This window comes from Tetrao urogallus (genome assembly GCF_951394365.1).
Source record: "Tetrao urogallus genome assembly, chromosome: 8".
Lineage (NCBI taxonomy): Eukaryota > Metazoa > Chordata > Aves > Galliformes > Phasianidae > Tetrao > Tetrao urogallus.
The window spans coordinates 9,668,414-9,690,433 of NC_136821.1; the positions used below are offsets into that span (position 1 = coordinate 9,668,414).

The window sequence follows — 22,020 nt, forward strand, 5'->3', positions numbered from 1 at the left end:
ACCTGTCTGGCTGCAGGGGTCCCCAGAGGGCTCTTAACATGGAGAGGTGTGTTTGAAGAGGGGGAATCCACAAAAAAATATATAAAATAAATCCAAGTTTCTTCAAATTTCAGCCCTCGTGTTTTCTGATTATGAGAGTTGACACAACATGTGGGTTGGCACAGAGGGAAGCAGCAATAGTTACATTTTCCGCTTTGATAGAAAGACTTTGGGATAGCACTTTGCTCTTTTGGAGCTTTGCCCTAAAGTCAGGTAAAAGCAGTGAGCCCTCCCCCACTCAATAACACCTGCAGGTGCCACATCAAATGTACCCGCAGCACCTGTGAACTTTACTGGTGTCTGCTCCAGTCTCAGTTGCACTACTTTACCCTGCTTTGAGAATCAAGGGCTGTGAGGCTATTTCCCAGCTCTGAACAGAAGCGAGGTATAACAAGCCTTTTCCTCTGGAAGCAACTCCATTCAATAATTAACATCAAACGGAACAAATATCTTCCTGCTGGACTATAACACAATGCACTCTCAGCCACAAGCAGCACATCACAAATTACTATCAGGTGGCAACCCCAATACCTTGTTCATATACCTGAGCAAGGAGGAAGGAAGGAGAGTAAATAAACACTCCTCTGAACACCTTTTCTGAACTAAATCCCTGTTTTAAATCACTCCCTTCCAGGATCAGATAACACAGATCCTTCCCCATTTGTCACAGCCCCCCCAGGTCAGCAGATTCTGCTCCATTTGTGATCAGAAGTTGCAGGGCCAGGGGGGAAGATGATAGCTGCTCCTACCAGGACCCATTGATTCGCCCACATCTCTTTTGCTGCATCTAGATGCAAAATCCCTGCCAGTTCCTGGGGTAACAGAGCTCCCCTAGGAGCCCCGCAGAGCAGCAGGGCAGAGCCATACAGCCCAACATGCTGACAGGGATTTGGGAGGATGTGGGTCCACACATGCAATGACACAACTGTCCTCTTGCCCACATCAGTCACAAGAAAAAAAAAAAGAAAATAAGAAAAGAAAGGAACAAATCTCATATTCCTGACAGAGTCGGAGGTCAGAGCCTCCAGAGAGCAGTGGGGATTTTAATTAACAGCATCACCTTCAAGAATATGGGAGCTTTCCAAATGGTGAGTACAATTTGACTGTACACCAGAGCATCGTTTATCAACGCACATCACCAGATCTCATGAATTATAAAGTCTCAAGGTGAGGAAGCCATGCGTCACCCAAACACTTCATCCCAATGACAACTAGACTGCATCAGTTCATCTGCTCTGTGAGGAGACACTTGATTCCATCAACCTCGAGGAACACTTCTGTGCAGACATCACTTCAAGCACATCTATTGATCACTCAGCCTGGACACTGGCCATCATTTTTAAGTTATTTAGTAGTGGAGTTACCAGTCACTTGTGCGCAAAAGAACAATGCTGGAAGTCTAACAGGCTGGTGGAAGGCTGAAAACAAATGGAATAATTCATCGCAGGCAAAGGAGATGGAGTAGTATCAATTTTCAGCTCACCCACAGGAAGTATCAATGACATATTGGGCATCTTCACATCAGATGTAATCAATGTTATACTTAAATGCCAGAAAAAGTAATTCAGAAAACGGTACTGCTAGCAGACAGTAAATATTGATGATTAACCCTTCAGTAATCAGTAGCTCGCTAAGTTGTTCTGACAATGACCTCTATAAATCTTTAATATATTGGAAAAGGATTTTCTTATATGCTGGATCTCTGCTTCCAAACCACACTGCAGAAATTCCTGCAGCTTAGGCACAAAGACAAAGCTTTCCCCCCATGTCTATAACCAAAGAATGTCTGCCATTTGTACAGATACAAAGAGACCTACTTTATGTTTGAAACAACAGATATTTGGATTCAGTTCTGTGCAACGTGAAATTCTCAGTCACATTTAATATAGACAGCTGAGAGCTCTAGAGAACTTGCTCATATTTCATTATCTGTCACCAAAATAGACATAAGAAACTTAATAAGATATATCTAGGCACAGATTTAGTTTCTTACTCAAACATGAGCTCAAACAGAAGTGATAGACTCAGTGCAGAAATTGCTGCTTTGATCCAGCAGCCTCTGTTATCCTGGAAATCTGAGCTGGAGGTTGCAGTCCTCATTTCTGCCCTTAAGGTCCCTCTGCCTGGTGAAACGTATCCCAGTTACATAGGAGCAATTCTCTAAAAAACAGAATTGCTCCTTGCAGATATGTGATGGTAAAAATTAGACTAGTCCTTTGTGTCTCTAGGAATGCTTAACTACATTTCAGCATCAACCACACAAGTGTTAAATCCATGCTTTTCTTGAAGTCATTCCTAGCTCTCACCCATACATGCTCCAGAACAGATCTGCCTTTATTATCCTGTGTTAATTCCCTCACTTTTATGTTCCACATACAGTTCAGAGACATGCTGTTTCTAGCATGTTAGAATCACTAAGGGACCTTACTGTCCAGTTTTGGGTGCTGCTGGTGCAACACTTGAGCACAGTGCCATTGCCAGCAGCAGCCCTGCTGGTCCCAGGCAGAAATTGATCCTCCTGGCTCCAGCACAGACTGTCTGCTTGCTAAAAGCCTCCAAGTGAGATGTTAGCCTATCGGAGTCCATTTTTTCACTGAAAGCAATGAGTTCGTGCTTTGCTGTATATTAGCAGTGTATTCAGGAAGAGTTTATGCTGGTGAAACAGCTACTCTTTAAACCACATAGGTTCATATTTTATTTGCTGCGGATGACTAAAGGCACAAAAGACACCATGGTTATACTTGATAAATCCAGAATACAAGTCAGCACACAAGAAGAAAAAGAAAAATGCTCACATGGAGTAAAAAAGACTGCTGAGCTTATGCAAGTCTTTGCAGCTATGACAAACGAGACTCCATCTCCCTCCCAATCCTTGTTCAGTCACTGATGGGGAAAAGAGGAACAGAAGAGTCAGCAGCATCTGTCCGCAGCTTCCCTCTGAAGCCCCTCAGTTTCTGATCTCCTGCCACCCAGCGAGACCAAGCCCAGCTCCAGCACAGCCTCAAGAAGCAAACAGTACACCAACAGTGCAGAAAACCAACGTGAGCCACGCCTACTATCATTTGCTTTCTCCCCATTTCTCAGTGGGTTGCCTGGTCATTGTAACACCTGACAACCAAAATGAGTTACTAAGATTTTGCCATGTCACCTTTTGCATGCAAAATGCTACATTAGCAGTACAGAAACAAGAATTCTGTGAGCTCCTTCACCAAAGCTTTTCAAATTAGACAAGCCAACCAACAGGAACGGTCTATACATACATGCTTTGGCACAAGGATTTGGCATCCCCTCCAAACCCCTATTTCTGTGGTTTTGTTTCCTCCAGAAACATCAAGAGACCAAAGCAGGCAGCAGCATATCTGTGGATCTACAGGTGAAATTGCTGGTGGAGAAGGCAAAGTGGAAGAAATGCCTCAGCACACGATTCTCTGTGCCTATTCCTCATTTCAGAAATGCTTTTTTCATACAAGCTAGACAGACCTGACTCTCTCCAAATTCAATTCTGTTAACATGCTTACGCTGAGGAGGCAGTGTCACAGGGAAATGAATTAACTTGAAGCAAGAAGGGGAGAAAAGGTGAGGAGACCCTTAAAAAGAAAATCAACACAATTTTTCTTTTGTTTCTTGTGTTTTTTGGTTTTCTAAAACAAGTCTTTAGTTGCCCACAAATGCTGATGTTGTGGAGGCTTGGGAAATGAGCTTGTAACCAGGTGAGCTATCAACAGGCAAATACCTATGACTTAATGGCTTGTGGATCACAAGATACATACAGCCAGACCTGGTTACAGCTATCCCCTAGACCAAAGGCTTTTCACACAGATGGGGCACGCAGGGAGCTGCTGCAGCATTCAGGATTTAACTACTTTAAAGTTTTGGTGATTACATAATTGTTCAGGTGGTTTTGTTGTTGTTGTTGTTGTTTGTAACTGGATCTCAAATCACTCTGTAGCTAATGAGCAGGTAGATGGAAGAAAACAGATGAAAAGCAAAGTCTTGACAAACAGCTGTGCCAATAAGTGTCAGCCTTCACCCCCCAAGGGTCAATCCCCTTATGAAACAAGCACTTAATCCTTTACAATTTTTAATTAAAAATCTACCAAGGATCCTGTAATACTTTCTCGAGATTCTGATTCTGTCGGGGGAGTGCTGACCACAAGTTGTTTTAGTAGAGATGTTGATCCTGTGTAAACCCGTGTTTCAAAGCTGAGGGCTACCACACCACGGGTGAGCGACGCAGCACATCCCCATCGCCCAGAGCATTTAACTAATCGCTGCATCACTAACGAAGGCCCCCTCCCCGCTCCGCCGCAGCCCAGCGACCCTTCTGCTCCACTTCAGCATCCTCTGAAAGCGAAGGGCGGAACACACTCTCACATATCCTTGAAACATTTGGCGAGCTCAGCATCCCCGGGGAGCAACGGGCGAGCTCTGCCCGAGGCTCCCTCGCCCTAGCCGTCCACCCGAGGGCGGCAGGAGGGATCCGAGCCGTGCCGGGCAGACGGCCGGCTCCGCGTTCCCGAAACGGCCGGTTCCCGGGTGGCTGCCGCCGCTCGGGGCTAAGCCCAGCCCCGGGGCTCCGTTACGCGGCTCGCTTCGAGCATCCCCGCGGAGCTTTTGTGCCTGCCGGGGACGGGAGCCCAGCCGGTCCCCTCCCGCCCTGGCCAGTGGTAGGAGGGCAGCCCCGTGCGGCGGCTCCGCAGTAGCAGCATCCTCCCGGGGGCGGGAGAGGGCCCGGGCAAGCCGAGACGAGAGGTCTGCGGCGGACAAAGCAAAAAGAAGGGCGGGGAACCCCCTCACATCAACCCCCCGAGGCTCCGTAGCCGCCGGTGCCCGCACCGCCGCCAGCCCACATCCAGCGGCAGAGGCAGGGCCCGGCGCTTGCCCCGGCCCCTTCCTCCCCCGCGGCTCCTCTACCTGTTCGGAAGAAAGCATCCACCTCCGAGTCGGGGACAGCGCCTTCCTCCGCCGCCCCTTCGGTGGGATTCATGGCTGGGGAAGAGAAGGCGGCGAGCCCGGCGGCTGGTAATATCCAGTGAGTTAGGAGGAGGAGAGCCGAGACAGAGAGAAAAAGAGGGAGGGAGTGAAAAGAAAAGGGAGGGAGGGATGGAGGCGCGTTTAGCAGCGAGCCCAGCCGAGCGCCGCCCGGCTCATCATCCCTTCCGCGCTGCCTGCGGGGCGGCTGCCCCGGGGCTGGGCTGCGCTGCCCGCAGGCTACGCTAGGCTGGGCTGGGCTGCCCGGGGCGGGGTGCCGATCCCCGACGCCGCCGGCCCCCTCCCCTCCGCCCGCTATTGTTCCGCTCCGTGCCCCCCCCCGCCGCCGCCGCCGCGCTGCCCCTCGCCGCGCTGCCAACCCGGCCCGGCCCCCGGCAGCCGCCCCCGCCGCTTCCCTACCGGCGCTTCCTGAGCCGGGCCGGGCGCGGAGCCCGCAGGGGCAGCCTCTCCGCGGGGCGCGGTCGCTCCGCGCAGCAGCGCGCGCCGGGCGGGCTGGGGCGGACACAGGTGCGGGCTCGGACGCCCCAGATGGAGCCTTGTTTTGTTGTTGTTGTTGTTATTATAGCCTGCCCCTGTGCGCTCCGCAGCCATATGTCTGTGCATCACGCTGCCATGTCTCCCCTCGGATGAATAACCGCGGGGTACGGCATGCGGCTGTCAGCTAGGCAGGTAGTCGGGGACTCAAAGTAATCGCTAGGATGGCTATAGGGAAACCCCTTTATTTTTTTTTCTTCCTCCCTCCTTACTCTTCACGGGCTGTGAGCACAATGGCTTTGGAAATGATCAGTGAAACTGCACGCTGTTGCAGGTACACCTCTGTGTTTTACTCTTTACAATCCCAGAGGGCTGTAGGGTAGAGAGCAAAAAAGGAGTTTGAAGAAGCACGATCCTGCTCCCAGCTCAGACATTGATTCAGCTATTTAAATGATTCTGTTTCTCTGCTGTAGCTCCAGTATTTGTGATTTGGGACAACAATTGTTGTCTCAGAAGGAGCACTATGAGGAATGCCTGTTTGCACTCTGTTAGCAGCTGTGTTAAATATTATTCCCTAAGCCCAGCTATCAAGATTTCAAGCACAGATAGACAGAAAGACAGGTATTTGCCATTTGGGCACTTTCTTCTCCCATCCACCTATTTGAAGTCTTACCAGTTTCTCATTCCCCAGCAATCATGCAACAGCATCAAAACCTGCAGCCTGCTTAGCGAGCAGTGCTGCCGTTCCACCAATTCAAAGCACCACTGTATAGCAGAGGTTTACTTGCACACCCCACAGGTCATCTGTTACCTCTGCCACAAGTAAGAGGGAGCAGCTGGTGGAGCTGGCACCCCCTGGGATGTGTTCCACTTAAATAACCCATCTTTGCTGCAAAACACTGTCTTCTATCTGAAGACAAAGAGTCTCCCTTTGCCAGCAGCAGGTCCCAACATCCCCAGAACCCTCCTCTCCCCATAGGGATTTTGTCCAGTAGCTGCTCCTTTGTCAGTGATGTTTAAAGAAACTCTGTAGGTGCATGAGAAGAAGCAAGCTGTGCACAAGGACAAAACATCTCTGGGTCACCCCAGAGGGACTGGTTGGAACGCAGCACAAAAGCTACGCGTCAGGCTGGAGTGTCTCCAGACAAAAAAATACTCGTAACAGGAGAAATCTCAGAATCAACTGGCTATGAGTGACACTGCTTGGATCAGATCTCCCCCTGTCTGCAGGTTAGAAGCTGAGGCTGGCGGAATATCCCAGAGAATTTCAGACTATGGGTTTCCTTCATCTCATCTCTTCCCAATAGAGGGTAGCAGAAGGCTGGGTTTGGATGTGTGCCCACTGATGCATTGTACTTGATAAAAGGGCCAAAACTTTCCCTAGAGAAACAAATATTGAAATGGCATTGACCAGGCAGGCTGAGCAAAGGCCTCCCAGTTGCATCTTCTCTGGCCTTACTAACTGGAATTGAAACAGAACTGAAAAGCAGACTGTACTGCAGGCCTGGGGGATGCAGAAACAGGAGCAAGCACTCTGTAGTGTTCTAGCATATAATTTCCCTCTAGTTGCTTTATTCCTCCCCTGACCTACTGCCCATTTCCCAAGCCAAACTCCAGCTGCTTTTAAGCACAGCTTTTTACGCTTACAGATAAAAAGGGTCATTTCACACCTAGCTGCAGAAAACATCAACACAGTCCATTTTTCAAGCATCAGACTTCTACAGTGAGCACTCACCCTTTCTTCCTCCCACACCACACTGCAGAAAAGCCTTACCTCAAGGTCTAAACAAACAGCATCATTTTAAGTCCCATCTCAAGACCCCATCACCAAATATTCACAACACGTGGCCTTGTCCCCAAACTCTTAATGCTGACAGATGCATAAGCACGAGCTACAACCTTGATAGCTGGGAGGAACTGTTTGGTACAATGTGACTGGGTTTAGAGTCAAGGCGTTCCTCCTCCAGGAGCATCCTTAGCAGCTAGACAGGAGTTATGCACAGCAGGGAAGGTTTGGCATCATCCAGCAAAGGAAATTAATGATATAAATGACAGAAGAATGTATATTCCCCATTCATTATGAACCACGCAGGCATGACCTGTAATGTCAACTGAAGAAATTGTAGAGGCTGCAAAAAACATTCTTGTCTGCATAACCCACAACCAAACACATTAGAAAACGTTGAGGGATGGAGAGGAGTTTGTTTAATTGACCTGCCATCCTGATAACTACACAGATTCCTTGTTAATGATTAAACCAGTTACAGCACTTATATTTAATCATACAATTTTGTTTCTGCAAACAGTTTGTTGTTTTTTGGTGTTTTTTTTTCATAGAGAATAATTAGAACAAGAATGATCCCAGTTCTCTCACATGCTTTGAAACAAATGGGAATTTCTACTTTTTAAAGAATAAATGGGTTGCAGTGTTTGGGTTTTTTGCATTCAGTTTCACTAAAATACATCAGGACCAAGCCATGCATTTTTTATTGCTATCTTTTGTAGTAGGCACAGCATGTTTGTACTTCTATGCTTGCAGCTCCACTGGCCAGGATAGCCTTGCACTATATATTCACTATTTTCAGAGTATTATAATTGAAGCAACAGTGCTGCATCCCACACTTTGCGCACACCTTTTGTAGCACATGGCAATGCAGCACAGGGAACACACACACCTGTAAGTTTTGGTGCAAACCCAGACATCAAGTGAGCTACTATTTTCATTAACATTGTGAGCAGAGCAAGGCTGTCACTGTAAAATATCAACAACCAGGAGCCACCATGACTTCAAGTCTCAGCAGCACGTTCGTGATTTTTATTATTCAAAGAAGCTGTTAAATATAGAATGAAATTCTTTCTGCAGTGTATACTTCACTGTTTAGATACAATGCTGAAGGCACCTCCAGTTTCCTTGCAATATGAAGCAAAAAAAAACACACTACCCTGTAGAGTTACATAAGCCAAAACTTACGACTTCCATTAATAGACACTGCTTTAATCTTTTGCATAGCTCTGCTTGAGAAATATCTCAATCCACACTGAACAACAAATTTACTAGGTAAGAATATTCTTATTTGTGATGACCCTTAAAGCTGCTCAAATAGCAGAAACTGACACAAAGGCATTTAGTTTAAATCCTCTACTACAGTCAAGTTTTGCAACAGGACAACTATAGATGGCACCTAAGATAAAGCAGGTTTAGCTAGACCCCACAAGCAAGTTAACTACAGGATAGGAGGGGAAAGTATTTGAGCAAGAAATCAATCAAATTTGTTTTTCCAAGACATTGGATCCAAGGGAGAAGAAATATGTTCGAAGGCTGTAGGACAGCTGCACTACTGGGAACAGCAGCAAGAGAAAGCACATGCAGTGTGGGTGTCCCACACAAAGGATTGGTCAAACAGTGTTTCACACAGTACATGTGTTCTCATTCCTGAGTTCCTGTTCAGAAAGAGACAGGAGAAAGGCCATCCTGCCAGGCTCAGCAGATAAGCTGCAGTCTGCAAGATGCTGCAGAGACTGTTAGATGTGCAGAAAGTCCCTCCCTTTCAGTGTCCCAGCACTGTATAAATACAAAGTGTTAATGGGTAGGATCAAAGAGAAACCTGAACAACAGAGTAGGAAAATGTAAGTCTTAAAAGCACCTAAGGCTGCCTCATTAATAAGTTATTTGCAGCTACACACTGGGGTATGTGAGAAAAATTTCTCACACCTAGAGACCTGTTCAGCCCTGTGTTTCAGTATTAGAGTTGAAATTACTATGCTCCTAAATTGGGCTTAATCTGGGATTGGGAAGGGGAGTTCCCATTCATATTCCAGCCTACCAGGAATGTTGCGAGGGAAAACTCACAAGCACCTGGAAGCACCGTGTGCAGAGAAGCCTGTAGGGCAGCATGGAGGATCAGGAGGCATGCTTCATATTGTTAGACTCAAGCACCCACATATATGCCAAAGATTATTTCTGTGCACACCAGGGTTGGCTTTGCAGCACCCACAGACACATTTACACCTGACAGTTAGCTTGACCCTTTGCTCTGATATGGAACAACTGTATGAGCAAGAATAGAGCAAGCTCTAATCCCACACCAAAGTGCTTGTTCCAGCATCATCCCTGCTACTGTTATCCTCCAGAACAGAAGCGGGAACATCTATGGAGTTGCCACCTAATCTCCCACTTCCAGACACCACCAGTTTCCCTGAGCTTGCGCAGAAAGCAGAACATTAATCACTCCTCTCCAGAAACACTACCCCATCTAGAACAGTGATGGCAATTAGTAAGACAATTTTAGAACTAAATAATAGCTTTAGCACTGTGGCAGTGCAAAGGTTTGCCGGTATTAGCAGACAAAACAAATGTGCTTCTTCCATAAAGCACAAAAGTGCATTTGCCTCTCTGGCCATAAAAGCTTAAGCTGAATGCAGAACAACAGAACAACTGATATGTCTGAGAAGTGTGCAGGTCTTTCTCTGAGTTTCCAGATAGGAATCTGGAAAGAGTTGGCAGTGACTGAAAAGCCTTTTTTCCCCAATGGCTGTTTTGTTACAGTTGGTAAATGAATTGCTTGTTTTTATTAACTACTGCAAAAAAAAAAAAAAACATCTAATTACAAAGGTGGTACTCTTCAACCATTTGCTACAGAAGGACAAGAGAAGCTTGCATTGACCAGGTCTATGCTCTGTCTTTATGTACACAAAGAACTTCAGTCTTCAGCACTATTAAGCTGGTACATTTTGTTCTAACTAAATTTCCTGCAAACTTTTAATCTCAACTTTGCAGTTTGGTCAGATTCTTAATGATACCGATAAGTACTGACTTACCAGGAGCTTCTAAACTCCTTGCAACCTCCTAGGCAAGCTCTGCCCATTGCAGAAAGAGTTACAGAGCTAGACCAGAAAAAGGAAGTATTAAATATTGCAGTGTTTTAGGGAGAATTTTAAATGCACATAGCAGCTATTCAGAAAACCAATTTTAAGGTGAAGCATGCATTAAAATTAAACAGTGACTACTTCTTTATTACCACAAGCATTCATTTCAGAGCATTTGTAGGATACTAATTTCACACATGGCTGGACATAAATACTAACCTGCTTTCCATTTCACCAGTACAAATTAGTGTGAGAAAGAAAAGTTTCTCCCTGTTGTTGTGCATGCAAAAACTTAAACAATGTGAGCTCAGTTTAGTTTCTATTAGAAGTTAAAAAATAAATGATTGAATCTAGGACTGGATCTATAATTTTGTTATGGTATTTAAGATTTAGATTCTCATAAGGAGCTCTAATAAACCTACACTTCATCGGCTAAAACACTGAAAGTATCCTTACAACATCAAGTGCGTACCTTTCCATTGAATCAGGTGGTGTCATCACTGACATCCCACCAAAATCCCGTGGCCTAGCTTACTACAAACTGCTCTATCAAGCCCTCATACATCTTGCCAGCAATCCATACAGACCCTCCATCAGGAGGCAGCATCCTGCTCAGCACCACGCAGCGTCTGTAGCACTGAACAATTAGTTGGTGACATTCCCAACACCAGGCCGCACCCTGAATTGCACAAATAAGTAAGGCTACTAAAAATGAGAGCTTGTTTTGTGTCATTTTTTAAAGATGAACATCACAGTATCGTTTTATGTTTTATATTTAGATAAGTCTTATCTACAGACGGCTGTGTGAGTAACTGTCACAAGATATCCCTCAGTTGTAACTTTTTTTTTTAAAACAATTAATGTTACTGAAAGCTGCAATTAGTAAATTATTGAGGCCCACTGATGCACTGCACTTATTCCACTTTTTACACCCACTACTCCAAGCGCCTGCTTGGGGTTTTTTTTTTTTTTTTTTTTTCCCCATTGAATCTCATGGGCAGTAATAACACTTCCTGACACCAGGAGCAGGGGTCAGTTGCTCAGTTGCTCAGTGTCTCCCTGCTTTCTAATAACTACTTTTCGGCTGAGAGCCCTAAGAGTCTTGCTAAGCAGAACTCTTATTCTGCCACTTTCCCAAATCTCTTTGCATCGTGGCTTAAAGCTACGACTGGAGAGTTTCCAGGCGTTTTCCTTCATTAGCTGTCCTTTTGGCTTTTGCTTTTTTTTTTTTTTTTTTTTTTTGCCTATTAGCAGGTCTCCTTTCCCTGCTGCCTATAAACAGAAGGTCACAAGGATGTGGAGCAGCTCCAACTTCCTCTGGTACTGCTTGCTACCAGGCAAGTGCAAAGGAGGGAAGGTGTGTGGATATTGGGAGCACAAAAGAAGTGCATGCAACTGCAACCAAAGACTAATTAGCAAGTAAAATGGAAGATTTATCCAATCAGACACATCCTCATGCTTCCCAGCCTCCCACCCCATTCAAACAATCACATGCCCTACACTTCACTGCTCCTCGCATAGCTCAGAGCCTGGCTTAGCTCTGGAACCCAAACATAGGTCTCTGCTGCCACCACATCTTGCCTGGGGTACCCTGCACTCACCATACATTAAAAATCAAGGATGGATTTTCATGATTCACAGACAGGCCTCAACAGACAGACAGAAATGATGAATGCTTATACTATACTGGCAATTCCAGATGAGCTTTGTTTCAGTTCCACCAACTGCAGGTACGAGTGTTTTTCACCTTAGAAAAGGTGCTTCAGTGACAGAAGATCCAAGGAGGGCCCTCATTACTATAAAGAGGCCCAAAATCCTTTGTATAATTTGGAGTTTCCATCTAAATTGCCACTTTGTATTTTCAGTTCCAGTATCAATGGGACTAAGAGTCAGACAGAAGTACAGGTCTGCAGTTTTTAGATTTAAAAGGATAAAATAAGGATCCTCATAGGAAGTCCCAGATGATACTACTTCAAAGAATGTGCAAGGCAGTATCTGAAGTTATTATTTTCAAAACAGCGCTGTTCCTAACCACAGTGGGACTTCCTCCAAGAGGGAGCTCAGTTACATGACAAAAGATGCTGCTTTCTGCAGTAGAAGAGCTCTCCTCAGAGTAGGTATTTCTGCAGCCCAGCCCGTCAGACTGATCGAAGCTGGTATCAAAATTACCTCCAGAAAAGCTGAGCTATAAATTCTTAAGGACCACACAAGATTCTGAGCATCTTTGAAAACATAATGCCTCGCAGCTGCTGGAGCACTACATTCCTTCAAAGGGTAAACCTTCAGTGGTCATCTGGATCTGTTTAGAAGCACTGATATGTGCTAAGAAGGAAGCTCACTATGGCTGATACCACGAATCTAGCAGCTTCAACCACTGTACAAAAGTACCAACCATTTTCCCCTATTTAGCTATGTAATATCAGCTCTTCCTTGTGCTCTGGTGAACATCTGGAAAAGACCAAATCTGCACTAGACTATTTTAACAAACTTTATTTCACAGACATTTCTAGACAGCTCATGATCAAGAGTTGCAAAGAGCCCAAGCCAGAGGCCATGGGCCACCTGGATACCGAGATCCAGCATCTTTGGCCCAGTTCTCATTGGTCCTGGAAGAACATGTTTTTAACTTGCCAAAAGACAAGTTAATACTGGTTTAGTACTAGTGGTGGCAATGGTGATGAGGAGACGGTTGGACTGGATGATCTCATAGGTCGTTTCCAACCTTGTGATTCTATGATTCTACGACCAGCAGACCTACTGTATAACACATACAGACATTTACAAAGGCCTTCATATGCATTATTCTCTCAGTGATTAGACAAGACATAACTTATTCCACTGGGACTTCGTTGCTTGAGTAGACTATGTGGGCAGTAGTAGGGAGCTCAGGATTCCAAATGAATAACCAGAAAGAGAAAGCTGGGGAACCTCTGTTGTTTCAGTGCAAGGTAAAATTGGGCTAATATCAGTTTTTAACATCTAATAAATTTGCTGTAACACACAGTTTTGGCAAGAGCGACTGAAGCACTTCTGCCAGAATTAAGGAGAAAGAATTCAGAATGTGCTGCTTTCAAAACGTGACATTTAGACCCTCTATCTGAAAATGATGTTTTTTTGCTTTTAAGAGAAGTGTTTTTTGTTGTTTTGTTTTGTTTTCTTTTTTAAACAAATAGATGGTTGTTAAAGACAAGCCAAGCATCCTGAAAGTGAAACAAATACAGAGTGCCTGTCCAGTTGTTGCTACTGGAAATACTCTTTAAGCCTGTGTCCATGCAGCACGCGCCCAGCAATATTCACTCTTGTACTCCAAAGAAAAAACACTTACTCCAGTGCCAAAACCAGAACAACGAATACATACTAACGTAGAAACAAATATTGGGAGTAAGGAAACTTAGTTTCATTTCCGAGGTTTCTTTGTGCAATGAAATATGACCTTTCAGATAACAATTATGCCACTAAATAATAATTAACCTATCTGCAACAGGGCAGAGGTATATTCTTACCTACAGGGAAAGCCTAAATTCATTATGGTTCTGTAATATATTTTTAGTTCTTCAGCTTAATGACACACTGCTTCAGGGTGAATTTTGCTCCTGTGAGGAGTCTTGGCTACTCCTTTGCACAGAGGTGAATTCCACATTCATATTTATGAAGAGTCAAAGTTCTAGTGAAGTATTTTGGTGCTCAAGAGGCACATGCTCCCCCCTTCCAGCTCCTGGTTACTGCTCCCAGCCAGCACTGCAGGTACTGCCTCTGGGACACAGTCACACTTGTCCCCATTTGATCACAGGAGTGACACCCAAAAAAGCAGCCAAACCTGCTCCAAGTCTAACGTTCCGCAAGTACTAAATATCTGATGGTGAGCTTCTGCAGGGCAAAGCTTTCATCTCAAAGATAAATATCATCAACTGTTATAAAATGGAATGGCATAACATCGTAAATGAATTTAAGATTCAAATGTTGATACTGTAAACATGCACGGTTTTCCTAAGCAACAGAGGTAAACATTGCAGTTGTTATTATCATTCATGCATTTGAAACCCATGAATTCATATTTATTTCCATACAATGGCATTTTAATCCTTTCATTTTAATCTCCTACCAAGGCCAGCCTCCTGCTCTCTTTACATACATGTATACAAACAGAAACTTCGGTGTTGATTATTCTCCACTCAAAGCAAAGGATGGTTTCACACACTTTTTTCCTAATGCAAAGGAACCAAATTATAACTGATTTTGACAATGAAGACAAAATCTCTACAATTTTCCTAGTGGCTATTCTTTTCTCTAAGTTACTAAAGAGGTTTTCTACTGTGACCAGCACAACTCATTACCCATTTAGATTGTGAAACTGGTACTAACCTTAGGAAGTTTAGTAAGGAGCAGTTTCTCTTATTTAAATTAAATGCAACAGTTGTTGCATTTTAGTAGTTTCGGGAAGATGCACTGTACAGAAATTCAGTCCTCCAGCCACTATTAACGTGCTCCAGGTTCTCACTGCTTTCTTCTGCATCATATATTAGACCTTGCGCTACTCACGATAACAGCAAGTCTTTTCATTTGAGAAGTTGCAGCTAATTCAGAATTCATCATTGCACATGAGCAAGAAATTTTTCCCCAATGCATTTTCATGATTTTCACGTGTTTATCATCCAGCTTTATTAAATCCTTCCAGATATTTTCCCAGTCTTCTACGGCTCTTGCTTAGTTTCACCACCTCATTGTTCAATTCATCTTCTAGGTCATTGTGAAGTGTATTGAAAGGTATATACACTACAAAGTGCTTATTCTCACTGTTGAATTGGCTTTTGCTGTGATGCACTTAGTGGTGCAAGAAACAAAACTCCAAAAGTATTAGAAAAAAGGAGTATACTCCAACACAGCTCCCTGAAGGAAAGGAAAGTTAGCTGGCTTTTCAACCTTGCCAGGGGCACAAAGCTTTTTTTTTTTCCCCCCTCAGGCTCATAACACTTTCTGTGGTTTATGGTATGCTAACAAAACAGCACACACTTAAAATAGAGCTTGATGCTTCCAAACCTTCCGGTGCGTGGGAGCTGAATTCCCCGCTGCATCAGCACTGCCTGTGCTTCAGTCCCCATTGGACCGGGGAAGAGAAGCATGAGGCTGACACTGTGTGCTCACAGCTCATCCTCCCTGCTGGGAGCTCCTGCCATCTCCTGTGAGGCTGGGTGGGGAAACAAGCAAGAAGGAAGAGAGGAGGGAAGGGAGCCATCACTATGCTGGAACTATGCCAAGAGCCCAGTGAAATTAGGCATTCCTGTGCCATTACAATTCTGTAGAAGTGCCAAAGCCCCTGAAAACCACTTTTAAGAATTCCCTAATGAAAAGATTGTATCTGCTGCACCTTGTCAAGGCCTGGAGTTGCCTACTTGCTATGCTGCAACTCTGTCTGTAGCAGTGTGGGTGGACATTTTTAGACACTAACATCAGGCAGAAGAGCTACTGACTCAGATCTGCTGTAAGCTTTCAACTAACAGAACTCCATAGTCTCCCTCCCAGGGGGGAAGGGTTGTCTGCAGCCTCCAAGGAATTTATGGACAAAATCATTTCAGAAACCTCCAGCTGAGGCTGCTCAACAGACATAGCCCTCTGGCCACCATCCCAACACACACAAGCACATGCCTTCAGAGCACCACTAGAAGTTGCATAGAAATCAATAGAAGACAGATGAAGCTCCAGTACAGTCGATTCTTCACTCATTTTGGAAGTACCCTCAGCTACAACAAAATTGCCCTTTACTTTCTTCCAGATTTCAGGCAGAGAAGAACAGGATTTGACTCATTAGCAGATTCTGATTCTTTAGAGCAAAACCTTCTGTTTCCCTATGATTGGCAGTTTTCTACCTATGTTTTAGAAGCCCCACTTTCCCACCATCTTCTTTACTATCTTAAGAAAGAATATCTAAACTAAAAGAGCAGTTGGGGTTTGACCAAACAACCCTGTGCCACAGCTGTCAGCAGTCGTGACAGGTCCGATGATCCTAAAGGTCTCTTCCACTCCTGTGCTCGTCTATGCCTTCCAGATACACTGACTGCAGGGTAGCACTGGTTAGGGTCAGTGTACTGAGAATGAACACAAAAAGTTGGAGCTTTTTGCCCTAAAGATATTCTGCCATTTGTGTGATTTTAAATACTACCTTTTCTTCACATTTAAACCCTTTGGATGATTTTGATATACAAGAGTGACTGCATGTATTCATGAACACAAATTCTTACATATACACTGCAGTCTCTGGTTCTTGTAACAACTCTGCTCTGGATTTGTAAAATGACCGCAGGCTATTCACAGATTTGTGTCTCTCTTTTGTACTTCTGTAAAATGGTTACAGGGATACTTCTCTGCCTCAAAGGAAAGCAAAGATCCCTCATTCCAGTTTATAAAGATGCTCATAGATTGGTACGGAGAAGAATTAATTGGTTCATAGACTGCAAACTTTCTAGTCACCTTCTGGGTTAAAAATAGCTTCAGTTTTCAATTCTTTTTGAGTTTACACAGAAACAGACAATTGCTTATGGCAAGGTAGGAACTGGGTTGAAATTAGCTGAAATTGCTAATTAGCATGTAAGCATTTATTAGGAACTACCACTCTTCAGAGATATACAAACAAACTTCAGTACAATCTCATCAAATGCTACAGTATGGACTACATGCATCTATCATGTCTTCTTTCGGTGTATTACTGTAACACTAATTACTTCAAGACTTTATGATGTAATTATAACAACATTATGGAGACAAAACAATGTTTCCATGGTTGTATCACCAGGATGTTGTAATAGCAGAATGAGACAAGTTAGGGCTCAGGTATGGGGGTAATGCTGGATTGTCAAAGTGAACTGAGGGGACACTGCTGTGAATTGCTGATGAGCAACCCTTACCAAGAAAATGGAAGTGACACCAGTATGATGGCATGATTGCCAAGTTAAATCAAACAAAATCAATGATATTCTATTTAAATAACACCAGGAATGGGAGCCATTCACACAGGTCTGATTTGGCTTTTAAAATGAGTCAGGTACAATACATGACAATGTGTTGACAGTTCCATCATTCACTGAGCTGTGTGAGCCTGTTTTGTTTCCTCTAATCACCTTCCAAAGAGATTATGAGCTGAATTTCTTGTAAGGAGAGTGATTTCATAAAGGCAGCACTCTGGAGATCAAAATTTCTTCATTGTCAGTGACCACCAGAGAAAAGGTCTATTCCTACATTTTTTGTCTAAAATGCCTCTTGTTTACAGTGCTAGAGCTTGCACTAGGATCAGAGCCTTACCCTGCCATGTACCTTCTAGACCATACCTGCACACAAAGCCTGGTTTGAAAGTGTTTGCAGCTCCAACAGCAGAACTCACTGGGAAGTTTCAATCTCAGTATTACATTTTCAGGAATAAACTACTCATCCAGAATTCAAAGGCTCCCCATAAGAAAACTACAAGTTTGCCTATTTTTTATTTTTCTTTTCAGTTTTATGGTGGAGGAATTCAAATTAATTCCTTTGTAATTCTCAGGCCATTTTCTAACCATTCTCCTGCCATTTAAGATCTAGTCTCTCAGCCTCCCAGGATGTCACATCTCTACCCTCCATAAGCCACCACAGTGTGTTGCAGGACCCATGGTCTATTTAGAAATCCCAGCCCACTGAGAAATACCCTTCCTGTAATTCCCTGAAGATGGTGAAGAAATTGTAACTCAGACCAGCATTTAGATAGATTTCTGGAGAACAGAAGCATTTCAACTGATCACCCAAAGAATTGATGAAAACAGGTTGCCCAGTAATAGCACCAATATTTTTTTGACCTGCAGTTAAATCCACTCCAGGAAAGCTGATGTGCATCACTGTATGGCACAGCATACTGAGCAGAAATCTTCAGATACTTCCTGAATTAAGATGCCTTCTCCCAAACCATTTCCTACTTGTTCTGCCTCCTGCTTAAGGTTCACGTGGCTGAACAAAGGGATGCTGAGCTGCTGTCGCCTCTCTGTCCCATTTGTGTGTAGAGGATTCAGCGCTTGCACACTGCAACCCCACGATTTCCATAGCAACACTAGGAGGGTTTGTTAGCCACAGGTAGCACACACAAAGGGTTCTAACCCCTCCAAGCTTTTAAAAGAAAGCACCAAATAGGCTAATTATATTGTAAAGTTCTTAATAACAGCATAATTCTTAAGGTATCACTTGAAAGATGAAATCTCTTTTGGGTGTAAATTGTATTATTGCTCAGCTTGTCCAGCTGTATTTGAAGACAGATCCCTAAGCAAAACTTACTGCTTCTTACAAAAGTATTATTTTAATAATTGACATGCATCATTAGGAAAACTACAACAGAAGAGATCACATTATTCCATGCAGACAATTGCTTTTCTATATATCTGCAACATAAAGCTGAAACACCACTGAGAGAAACAGAGCAGACATGGTGCTATTGCTCCCTCTACTGAAATGTTCATTATTTCTTATTGCAAGTGATGCACTCCAAGTCATTACAAATAATTCAACTAATCAAAAAAAGTCATTTTTTCAGAATGATGTAACCAAATGACAGTGTTCCCTAGCAAGGAAGTAGAAAAGAGGTCCAATTAAATAAGATGCTTTTTCTCCTTTAAATCAAGTTTTCTTTAAGTGTTAATTCTAGCTGTACTCAGAGATGAGCATTAGATGGAGAGCTGCATCCATCTGAAAAAAAAAAAAAAAAAAAAACACATGAGCAAAACTTTCTGCTGCTGATCACTTTTTCTGGTGGCATAGGGTATGAAAGAAGTAGAAAATAAGGAATGGGTATTCAGTGAGAGGTATTCTGCATTCTGAACAGCCTCCCATCGCAAACACGAGCACCAAGGAACCCAGAGAATTAATCAGGGAGAGTAGAAAGCAAACAAGAAGGTGATTCATGAGGGGATTCACAGAGCTGAACTCTATGTGCATGGGAAAGCAGCTTGCTGAATAACACACAGCCCCCTGTACCAGAACACCTTATTTCTCAGCCCAGGTGCAAACACATGCTCCTTGCTGCTGTGCTTACACAAAGTCTTCAAAAAAACTCTGATCCTCTGGCAAAGACAGAGGCTGAACATAATTTTATCCAAACCACCTAAAAATAGATTGCTCTTGAGCAGCAGATGAGAGAGGAGTTGCTTCAGCACCAAATTGCCAAAGCACTCTCCTCAGAGGCTTTGTTCCTCTGCAAGTAGAGATTTGTAATCTAAAGAAAAAAGTCTCTTCTCCACCTTTTCTGCAGTGTTACAGTGATGGAGAAGGAGAATGCAGCTGCTCAGCTTTTACTGCAAAGTTCCTGCTGGGAAGCAATTTGAAGCTGACTTCCTCTTTTTTGGTCCCTCATGAGCCTCACAGACTCAGCAGCACCTGGTGGGCAGCAGCTCACATAGGAGCCCAGAGCACAGGATGCTCCCATATCTCCATATTTCCTGTTTTTTGGCTTTTTTTTTTTTTAGTGTGTAACTTGAGAGTTAATTGCCCTTTTATCCTTTCTCCAAAATATTTCTTTACAGGAAGGAATGAGATAACTTTCATTTTCTGCTAATTTTAATTACACAGGATCAAGTTCTGTGCCTGATTTGTTTTAACATGCTCTTCACTCTTCATTTTGCATAAGGCTCTACTTCTTGTTTTACCATCAAGAGAAAAATCCTCACCAGTTTCAGTGAGCTAAGGATTAGATAGCTGTGCTCTGCAGCCTTTAAGGACCTGAAACTGTGACAGATTTTAACACAGAGATCTTCTCTCTTTTGTGCAAGAAAGCACACATCAGGCACTTTGGCAAGTGTATTTCAATCGTCTTATTCACGCCATGCTCTGCTGCTCAAGCAAGCATATGGCTCATTGTGTTTGAAGTCCCATAAATCTGCATTAGTTTAAAATATATGAATGTGAATCATTAGCCTAAGACTTCAGAGCTACTAAAAGAGCACACAAGTTAAATATCCCTTCCAAGCTTTTCAGAACACGATATGAAACACCACTGCTGCATATTTAAAGTACACCACTGACTGCTCTCCAAGCAACTTTTTGCAGGGATAAAGACTTATTTTGAAGTTGCATTTTTTATTTTTATTTTTTAAAAACAAACCATCCCAGATAAATAGCCTGTGAAGATTAGATCCACAAAACAACAGCATCATCACTCAAATCTAATTTAAACCATTTGTCAGAAACATATTTTAAAATTCAATGAGACCTGTGCAGCCAGCCTGGAGTTCAAGCTATAATTATGCTGCCCTGGGTACAATTAGAATCAGGGGATTAATGAGCATAGACAATTATATTTTTCCCTCTATATGGGTTTTTCATTTCAGATGGAGTTACATCATTGAAGAAGGTAAAAAGCAAAATAAAGAGAGCTGTGTGTTTCAGACCACACTGAAGTGAAAAGCATCCACAGACAATAAGTTGGGGTTTTTGTGCATGAAGGACTTGGCAAAGTTTGGAAATACTTCAAAAACTGTTACTTCTAAACTATCAGAGATAGTTAGGACTCAGGTGCACTTGTTTTTTTAGCAAGGATTATTGTGTTAAATTAGCCATGAAATTTCAGATGTTTAACCACCAACTGAATTAACAACAGCCATTTAATCCAAGTAAAAGGAAAACATTAAAACACAAGAAGGAAAGAAAAAATCCTTTTCATGCATCTTCTTTCAATTTCAGTTATCCTGTATTTAAATGAAGGGGAAAAAAAGAAAGGTAATGCTGAAGTGCTTTTCCATTACTTTAATGCTCCTTGTGCCTCAGACCTTTCAGAAAACCTTGCAGTTGTTCCAGCCCTTGCTCTACATTTGGTCACAGGGAACAGAGCAGATAGAGAAAACTGAACTCTTAATAAAGCCACTCTCTCAGTGTATTTTTCCAAGTCACTGGACATTTCACCAATGGCAGGTTGAAGGTGAACTAGCAACAGGCTGTAACACAAAGATAATGAGCAGAACCAAACAGGATAAAAGGCAAAGATCCTACAACTTGACTCACATTCCTATCACAAAACAAGCTAACAAAAAAGCCACACCAACAACCCCACCGCCACCAAACACCACATGGAAGATCTGTAAAGACAAAGAGTATCCATCTTCTACTAGTTCAGCAGGTGTAATTGGGGAAAAAACACAGACATGGTTTCAAGTGCATAAACCTCCATACCTTCAGGCCCTTGCAGTTTACCTCTATGCCAGTATCTCCCTGTTTTCTATGAAGTCCCATTCTCCAAAGCCTGAGCAGCTACTGAACAACATTCCTTGAGGACAAACATAGAACTCCTCAAATCATTGTCCAACGTAGATGAAATTTAAGCAAATTTTATAATTAACAGAAGGGTAAACATTAACACCTTGCAAATGGAATGACTGCAGAACATTTCCTTGAGAACACCTTTCCTTCTCCCGCAGGGTAGAGCAAGAAAGTCCTGCCTTAGCTGCAGAACTCCCATGTGGAAAATGAGCAAGAAAGAACTATACTGAGCAAAATGTGGGAAACTAGGGAAACCTAAACTTCAGAAGGACAATGGAAGAAACCCGACATCCCTGCTTACATGGTTCTCAGCTCCAGATTGCTGGCTGAAGAGGTAAAAAGAAGGGCATAACTACAAAGATTGTTGTACTCTAAAGCAGGGAGCTGACAACA

The 22,020-nt window shown here is 43.3% G+C and overlaps 1 protein-coding gene across 1 annotated transcript in view; it reads right to left on the minus strand.

The window, feature by feature from the left end:
- The window catches only part of KALRN (kalirin RhoGEF kinase), a gene marked incomplete at both ends in the record, with an annotated part of 437,411 nt that extends 432,385 nt beyond the window's left edge, over window positions 1-5,026 (minus strand). Inside the window, one exon of the mRNA XM_079539220.1 lies at window positions 4,954-5,026. Coding sequence (XP_079395346.1) covers window positions 4,954-5,026 — 73 coding nt within the window. The remainder of the gene's footprint in view (window positions 1-4,953) is intronic.
- Window positions 5,027-22,020: the final 16,994 nt, after the last annotated feature.